Source organism: Crinia signifera, chromosome 4, assembly GCF_055691185.1.
Source record: "Crinia signifera chromosome 4, ASM5569118v1, whole genome shotgun sequence".
NCBI classification, from domain to species: domain Eukaryota; kingdom Metazoa; phylum Chordata; class Amphibia; order Anura; family Myobatrachidae; genus Crinia; species Crinia signifera.
This window is the reverse complement of record NC_139220.1, coordinates 260065487-260074753: the sequence shown is the minus strand read 5'-3', so window position 1 is coordinate 260074753 and position 9267 is coordinate 260065487. Positions and strand designations below refer to the sequence as shown.

The window sequence follows — 9267 nt, the reverse complement described above, 5'->3', positions numbered from 1 at the left end:
GTGCAGCTGCTATGGGGCCCAGAGCTGAAAGGGGCCCACTTTGCCTGTCAAAATATTATGTGCTGTATACATTTGTCAGCATTAGGTGATAAATAGGGGCCCTTACAAACTTTTGCTATGGGGCCCACATGTATCTAGTTACGCCACTGCCCGGGACCTGTTTGCATCTCCGGCATTGGGGGAGGGAGGGGTGGTGGAGTGTTCAGCTCCTGTGACCCCTGGCAGGGTGTGGGGGCACTTCTTGAGAGGCAGTGGGGTGACAGGGTGCAGGGGGAGTAGTGGGCCCAACAGTCAGCTTGGGCCCCATAGCAGCTGCATCTCTTGCACCCTCGGTAGTTACGCCACTGGTCAGGGAGATTGAGAGATAGGAGTGAGTTAGAAAGGGAGAGAGAAAAAGAGGGAGGAGGTTTTATTGTAAAATAGGGAATGAGCGCTGGGAACATAGACAGGCAAATGAACAGACAGAGCATCATATGGGGGCATGAATGGTGGGGGGATAGATGAGCATAAGGTGCATAGATGGACAGACAGAGCACCATATGGGGGTAAAGATGTATGGATGGGGTTATAGACAGTCAGACGGGCATAGATGGACAGACGTGAGGGGGCATAGATGGCAAACAGACATATGAAGCACCATATGGGTGTATAAATGTGTGATGACCCAATAAGTTAAATATGTCCATACGATATTGACTGCTTGTAAGATATAATAATAACCTATGCGAATGTACATTTTATATATATATATATATATATATATATATATATATATATCTCTGTAAAAAAGAAATGAGAGAGCGCCTCCTAGTGCAATATCTTCTATTTGTGCGATACCCTTCACCGTGTGTGAGATTTTCACCCCAACAAATGAAGGAGTACCGTAAAGGGTGGTCCACCACCACTGTAATCTGAGCCTGTTATGCAATGCCCTCACAGACAGAGGTTGTAGTCAGGGTTCTCACAGCTTTTATGGTTTTTCCTCCTCTATGGAACCTGGTATATCCCACCGTTCACTCCACAATGGTTTTATATGGAGATAATAGTGTAATATGTAAACAACAATTTTATTACACCACACAATGATAACTCAGTTGCCCTTACAATGTTAAAAATGAGATAAAGCTTATCTGATGTGTGCTCTGCCAGCACCCTTGAGGTCAGTCAGTGTCCATTAATAGATATCCTCAACCCGTTTCGTCCTCCGCATATTACTGCTGGACTTCTTCAGGAGTGCATAAAAGCTTGCATGACAGTCCCCGTATTTATACCCATACTAATTCCCCTCAATCAATCAATTCCGCCGAAAACCGGGTATAGTACTTCCGGATTAGTGGAACGCACGCGGCACTTCCTGTGACGCGCGTCACTACAATTCGCATCAATGGAGCGCATATTGTACTCATGCGCTCCATCTCCGGTTTTATACTTCCGGATATCGGCACCACGCGTCACTTCCTGTGACGCGCGTCACTGTATTTCATATCAATGGAGCGCATATTATACTCATGCGCTCCAGCTCCGGTTTTGTACTTCCGGATATCGGCAACCAAATATAGCCTTCCCTTAGCAGACAGTCATATCCAAGAGTCCGCCCAGCTCTTCACATAGGACGGCTCTAACGTGACGTCAGCTCCCTGTTGCTATGCAACTAGTTTATGCTCAATATTTCACTCGTTCTAGATCTTATGTTACACTCGGCATCACCGGATTTCCACCCTCCAGATACCCAGCTTAATGCTATGAAAAAAACAACTTATTTTAGATATATAACGAATTCTTTTACACGCTGTTTCCAAATTCAATCATCCATATAATTTTGTACCAAGTGTCTTGCGGATTATTATATACAAGGAGGATTATGTGGTCACAGTGCCTACCTCCCTGTATATTCACCAGCTAGAGAACACCTACACTAAGTAATTCTAAACAGTTCTATACATTATACATATTTAATATATCCTAATAAATATGAGTAAAATCTGAATTTTAATTCTATGAAGGAGGAAAGTATTTTTTAAAAAGTTGATTAAAAGAGAGCTTTTTTTGTTCTAAAAACCTTCAAGAGATTCTAAAAGTTTTAAAAAGATTGTTTTAAAAGAAAGTCCATCAATATGCTAACTCATAAAAAGGGTGCAATTTCATAATTATCATTTAACCCATTTGGTGTTAAAGTGCTGAGTGCATGTATCCAGAACATTTCCCTTCTGGACAACAGGTTTTCCCGGTCACCCCCTCTAGGGCCCAGTACTACATGTTCCAATACTTTAAATGTAAGATCCTCCACATTCCCGTTATGGTATTTTTTTAAAATGTCTTGGGATTGTGTGGGTTTCCACTTTATTCCTAATGCCTCTAACATGTTCTTGTATACGCAGTTTCAGTTGTCTTTTTTTGTCTTGCCCACGTATTTCAATCCACACTTACACTCTAACATGTATATTACCCGGCACGTGTTGCAATTAACAAGGCTTTTTAAATTAAAAGACCTGGATCCATCTGAACTTGAAAAGCTTTTTTGGTCCGGATGTGCAAATTTGCAAATACTGCATTTAAAAAAAACCTTTTACTTGGTCCCAGGCATTCAATTTCTTTGGTTTCCTCTTTAGAAGCATGCTTAGTGCCAACTTATCTTTAAAATTACAAGCTTTTTTAAAAACTATGTCCGGTTGTGCTGGTAATATTTTGTTTAAAATGGGATCTAACTGTAGCACATTCCAATGTTTATTGAGTACTTCCCTTATAACATTGGCCTGTGAGCTAAAGGTGGTTATGAAATTCAGCCCATCTCTATTCCTAACTTTCGGTTTGTACTGTAGCAGGTCCTCCCGATTAATTGCTTTAGTTCTTTCCAGAGCTTGACTCATTACCTCTTCTGGATATCCTCTCTCACGGAACCTATTGGTGTATACTTCTAGTTGTTTGTCACAATCTGCTGTGTCCGTGCAGTTCCTTTTGATCCTAGTAAACTGAGATAATGGAGTATTGGTCTTCCATTGTTTTTTATGACTGCTTTTAAAATGTACGTACGAATTAGCATCTACTTTCTTTATAAAATTCTTAGTAGCAATTTTATTTTATTTTTTCATCAGTACCAGATCCAGGTACTCCAATTCCTCTCTGTTGGTCTGGTACGTGAATGACAAATTATATTCATTTACTTCAATCATTTTCATAAAATCTTTAAAATCCTCCACCGTGCCGTTCCAAATCATTAAATATCATCTATGTATCTGATGTATAAAACTATTTTATTGTAAAATGGGTTATTACTGTATATGCTCTTCTGTTCCCAGCTTCCCATATGTAAATTCGCGAAGCTGGGTGCAAATACAGTACCCATCGCAGTTCCACACACCTGATTATAAAACTGCTCTAAAAATTTAAAATAATTGTGGCTCAGAATGAATTTGATCGAAGTGCAGATGAATTCCTTATGTGAACTCTCCAGATCATTATCTGAATCTAAAAATTCTCTGCATGAGTTGATGCCTTTGTCATGGTCAATCGAAGTATAAAGGGATTGTACATCCACTGTCGCCCATAAATATCCATCTTCCATTTTTGATATCTTTCAAGGTTTGAAGGACTGCTGTTGTATCCTTAACATACGACTTTAAACCTTGTACGTATTTTTTTAAAAACATTTCCACATATTCAGAAAGGCCTGCCGTAAGGGAATTGATCCCCGCCACTATGGGGCGTCCCGGTGGATTCTGTAGTCTCTTATGAATCTTTGGCAGAAAATAAAAAATGGGGATCACTGGGTAGTTTATCAAGAATTGGTATTCGTCCTTAGTGACTATCCCTCTATGTAGTGCCTGCACCAAGATAGGTCTCAGCTCGTCTAGATAGTCGGATGTTGGATCCTTCTGTAGTTTCAAATATGATTTTGTGTCGCCAAGGAGTCTCAATGCCTCATTTTCATAATCCTGTCTGTTCATTATAACAAGTCCCCCCCCCCCCCTTATCCGCACTTTTCAAAACTAAATCCTGATTATTTTTCAGTGCTTTAAGCGAGCCTCTCTCAAAATTAGTTAGGTTGTTAAATTGTTTTGTAGTAAAGAACTAAAAACAGAAAACGTGAAGAAGAAATCAAAACAATTTAACAACCTAACTAATTTTGAGAGAGGCTCGCTTAAAGCACTGAAAAATAATCAGGATTTAAGCCGCACCCTCATTTGCATACGCCCCGCCCCCGTCCCTATTTCATCAACACAGAAGTTGGGAGGTATGGAGACGAAAGAAAACATCAAGACAGAGACTAGGTAAGGACAGGGTCAGTTAACTAGCCTCCCACCGGCAACCAAGCACCTTGCCAGGTGACCTCCACGAACTCCGGCGGCCACCGCAATCGGACAAAGGCACCTCCCCCAATACTCTATAAAGAGCTGTAAACATTGCACTTCTTGAACCACAAGGTCAAAATTCATTGCCTAAAGAGCATTTTAAAGTATAATCTTTTTATCATATTTATTTATTTTTATTTTCATATTTATTTTTATTTCTATTTACATTTATTTTGATTTATTTTTTATCTCTTGAGACACATTTACGGCATACATCAAGTCTATACTATACAAGCGCTCAATACATATCACTATTTAATCTATTCCATAAAAAAAGTTAAGCAGCTAAGAGAAGCGCAATCAATACTCTTTTTTTCCTATACCATGTCTGTCTTTCTATTTAAAGATCAAATGTGAATACTAATAACTACGTCGGCTGCAACTTCATATAATACAGAAGCCATACTAATGATTTATACACAGTGGGAGGAGTCTTGATGCAATCAGCCAATCAAAAGTGTTCATCGTCATAATCATCAGTATCTTGTACCAAAGGTTGAGAACTTGGAAGTGATGCGGCTCTGGACAGGTGTACCTTAGGCACTTCTGTAAATGTGTCCTTATTGTTCTAGGCCAGGGGTGTCAAACTCAAATTCATCGGGGGCCGCATCAGCACATTGGTCACCCGCAAAGGGCCGGTACACATTCAGAAAGGGGGCGTGGCCATGAACAAATGGGAGTGGCCATGGGCAAAAAGGGCGTTACCACGTCCCCTTTCCGAATGTGTACTACTACAAGTATCATGGTGAGTAGTAGGCTGCCTACCTGTGTCCAACCAGGACGGTGAGAGGGAGAGCTGCTCTTCAAACTGTCTCCTGCACGATTTTTCTTTTTGCTGGTGGTGGCTGCCAGGGGTTAATGTCTGTTGCCAGGGATTCCAGCTCGTTGCCAAGGGGTTAATGTACATTTTCAGGGGTTCTTGCTCGTTGCCAAGGGGGGGTTAATGTCTGTTGCCAGGGGTTCTTGCTAATTGCCATGGGGTTAATGTCCATTACCAGGGGTTCCAGCTCGTTGCCAAGGGGTTAATGTCCGTTGCCAGGGGTTTCAGCTCGTTGCCCAGGGGTTAATGTCCGTTTTCATGGGTTCTTGCTCGTTGCCAGGGGGTGTTAATGTCCGTTGCCAGGGGTTAATATGTGCTTGCCCACCCACCCCACAGTTACTGCTGCCTTTACCTGCGCACAGAATGTTCAGCGTCTGACAGGAAGAGCAGCTCTGCACGTCACCAGGAAGTCGCAGAGCTGTGCTTCCTGTCAGACACTGAACATTCTGTGTGCAAGGACGGAGAGGCGCGGGGGGCGGGCAGCGGGGGCGGATGGGCAGCGGCGAGGGGGGGGGTGGACGGAGGCAGGGGGCCACTTGAAGAGGTCCGGCGGGCCGGATTCGGCCCGCGGGCCTTGAGTTTGACACCCGTGTTCTAGGCTATGCTACCCACATTCCATATCTAAAGCCCTGTATACACTAGATGACCCGCGCTGTGGCCAATATCGTTAACAATAGTGGCCATGAGTGAACTGAGCATTCACATTGAACGATATTGGTAAACGATATCATTTAGTGACATCACCGGGACCCGCTGAGTAGCAGGTATATATCCAGAATTGACCTGCATGTTCAGCCGGGTGGTATTCAGTGATATTGAGTGTACACAAGGGGGTCGATCCTATTAACCCCGAACGGTGTGGATGATTCGCGAGTTGCGAATCATCACCAGACACCGGGCACACTTTGCGGAAGGCCGAATTCGACGGAAAGGTCTTTGCACCTCCATAAGGGTGCGAGCACTATTCAGCAAATTCGGCCCTGCGAAGGGGGTGAGTTAGGGTTAATTCTGGTGCAGTTTTCAGAGTTAAGATGCCACCCGAACGGCAACCTGCACCCTTCGGGGTTAATAGGATTGACCTCAACGTGTGTGATATCTTTTAAAAAGTCAGGTAATATGTATGGCTTAAGAGTAGGGAGTTAAAATGTATCTATCCCTGCATATGAATGCAAGGGTGTTTTTCCCATGCAAGTGTAGTGCGGAAATCTACGTTTAACGAAAACGACCCTAGCGCTATAAGAGCCCCTGGATGTGTTCATAAGGAGCCGAATAAAAAAATACGCCATTTCCATTTTCCATCGGTTATCATATAAATTATATACAGTATACATTTTTACACATTATTCTCTGCATCGGAGTATGGCAAAGATATTTATTTATTTCCCCAAAAATATACATATTTAATGGTCCTTTCAGTTAAAACTACACACATTTGCAAGGTGTTTCAGTTCTACATATCTTTACATATCTCTTACAAAAGCTCCCTCCCGGATTCCGGCGGACCCCCTCATGTCCCCAGTGGCAGAAGCTTTAAATTGCAGGGATTCACTGCTTTTTGGTCAAAAGGGGCGTGGATAAATATGCAAATCAGAGACCCGCATATTGCGGGATTTGCATTACTGGGGGCAGGGACTGATGATGTCTCCATCAGGCTCCGCCCCCAGAAGTGATGCTGACAGTCTCCTCTCCGGGGTTCTCTGGAGAAGAGACTGTAAAAGTCGGCAACCCTGCAATACATTTGAGGATATGTTTGAACTGTACAGTGGCCATGTAATTGGATAGGAGGGTTATGTGGGGGTTCTATAATATGATAAGCTTGCCTGAAGAGGTGAGTTTTCAGGGAACACTTGAAGGTTTGGCCATTCCATAAAGTGGGCGCAGCTGTCAAATACAAAGAAGCTGTGACATAATCACAGCACAGATAAACCGTCAGTTACTACAAACACAGCATTGATCAGCTCTCTTTATTCAGCAGATGTCCATAATAGAGCTTTGAATTGGCACAAAAAAGCCACAGGTTGCAGTATACAGCGGATGTATATGCTCTATATATAGGAGGATGACTTCATCATTGTTGTTCAAACTTCAGTTTGTTTTCTGCTGTAACTCCTAGAATCACTTCTATTTCCTGCACAGTTTCCTGCAAAAAAGAAAAGCAACATCTTTTGAAGCTACAACATTGTTTCGGTATAGTCAAGTATTAGTAACTAGGTGATTCATCGCGCCCTACGGGCGCTCTTCACACCGTCGTAAGGGGCTGCGCCCCCTTAATTTGTGAACATTTGCATATGAGAAATATGGTTAGAATTGTATGAAAGATGGCCTGTATTGCAACATGAGTTATAGGTGAAATGTGATAAATAGAGAGCATATGATGTGGAAGTGGGTGTGTATTGTTTTGTTTAATTAAAAAGCGGTTACAGAGTAAGATGTACATTGATAGTGTGGATGGTACAGTGACATTTGTGGGTGTGGGGGGGGGGCTGTGTGTGCATGTTGTTTAGGTGTGTGTGTGCAAAAGTATAGTAGGGTGTTTCTGAGTCAGCGGCTCCCCACTGGCGGAGGTCACGACACAGGAAAACAAGAGGCTGGGTAGTGATAGGGGTGTGTGGGCATAAGGGGGACTAAAGAGGAGGGTGGGAGATACTGTGCAGCTTCTGCCAGTGGGTGAGGGTCCAGCGTGGCAGTACAGGAGTACAGGATGGTGGCCCTTAGTCAGTGTCTCCGCCTACTGGGTGGGAGTTCGGGTGCATGAGAGCAGGAGGCTGGGCTATGAGGCATGATAGGGGCATGTGGGCAAAACAGCGTCAGCAAACTCCCCAGTGGTGGAAGTTACGGTTCAGGAGAGCAGGAAGCTGGGTAGTGATAGGGGTGTGTGAGTATACGGGGGACTAAAGAGGGGCTTAGGGGTGCCGTGAATTGCGGGAGGGGCGCGGGGGTGCTGTGAATCAAGGGAGGGGGGGCGCAGGTGTCGGCAAATCGCGGGAGAGGGCGGGTGTCCGCAAAGCGTGGGAGGGGGCGTGAATTGCGCGAGGGGGGGTTGCGAATCGCGGGAGGGGGGTGCGCGGGGGGTCCGTGAATTGCGGGAGGGGGGAGGCACGGGGCGCGATGAATCACCTAGTTGGTTATATATTCTTGTAGAAAGATGGTAGGATGTTGCTGTCATTCAGAATGCATTTACATAAACAGTAATAGTAGCAGTAAAAGGTCTGACTTAAAACACCTACAGTAAAACAGAACAGGTGTTATATATTATACAAAGAATTGGTTGATGATGTGTAGGTTGACGTGCACATAGAACATAGTTGTCACTGGAAAAAAATTGCTACAAGAAAAAATCAACACAGAAAGTTCAACACATGTAAATGTTGACATAAGTGTGGCACTTCATCGGTGTCCATGTCGACACATGAGAATGAATATGAAAACATTCAAAAAAAGAAAAATAAATCTTCAAAAACTCATGTCAACCTTTTTCATTGTCGACCATAGCCGTGCCAGTGTTTTGCATGTGCCATTTAATCCTGGGGTTGCCGTGAATCGCGCGCGGGGGTGGGGAGGGAGCAGGTGAGGGGTGTCCGCGAATCACGGGAGGAGGGGTCGTGGGTGGATGCCGTGAATTGCGGGAGGGGGGGGGTCGCGGGGGGGGGGGTCGCGGGGGGGGGGTGTGTGGGTGCCGCGAATTGTGGGAGGGGTTGCAGTGAATCGCGGGAGGGTGGGTGGCGGGGGCGTGGGGTTGCCGCAATGACAGGAGGGGGGGTCAGGGGTGGGGAATCGCGGCAGGGGGGGTCGTGGGGGGCACCGTGAACCGCAGGAGATGGGGCCCGGGGGGTTGGCGCGAATCATGGGAGGGGGGGTCGTGGGGTGCCGCGAATCGCAGGAGGGGGGGTGTGTCACGGGGTGGGGCCGCAAAACGCGGGAGTCACCGGGGGTGCCACGAATTGCGGGGGGTGTGCTGCAAATCGCGGGAGGGGGGTCGCGGGGGGTGCCGCGAATCGCCACAAGAAAAAATCAACACAGAAAGGTCAACACATGTAAATGTTGACATAAGTGTGGCACTTCATTGGTGTCCATGTCGACACATGAGAATGAATATGA

General features: G+C 45.0%; 1 protein-coding gene across 3 annotated transcripts in view; it reads right to left on the bottom strand.

Moving 5' to 3' along the window:
- Positions 1 to 7119: 7119 nt before the first annotated feature.
- The window catches only part of IQCH (IQ motif containing H), an 83875-nt gene continuing 81727 nt past the window's right edge, over positions 7120 to 9267 (bottom strand). For all 3 annotated transcript variants that reach the window (XM_083184370.1, XM_083184368.1, XM_083184369.1), the window contains one exon: positions 7120 to 7309. In XM_083184370.1, coding sequence (XP_083040496.1) covers positions 7238 to 7309 — 72 coding nt within the window. In that variant the 3' untranslated portion in view covers positions 7120 to 7237. The remainder of the gene's footprint in view (positions 7310 to 9267) is intronic.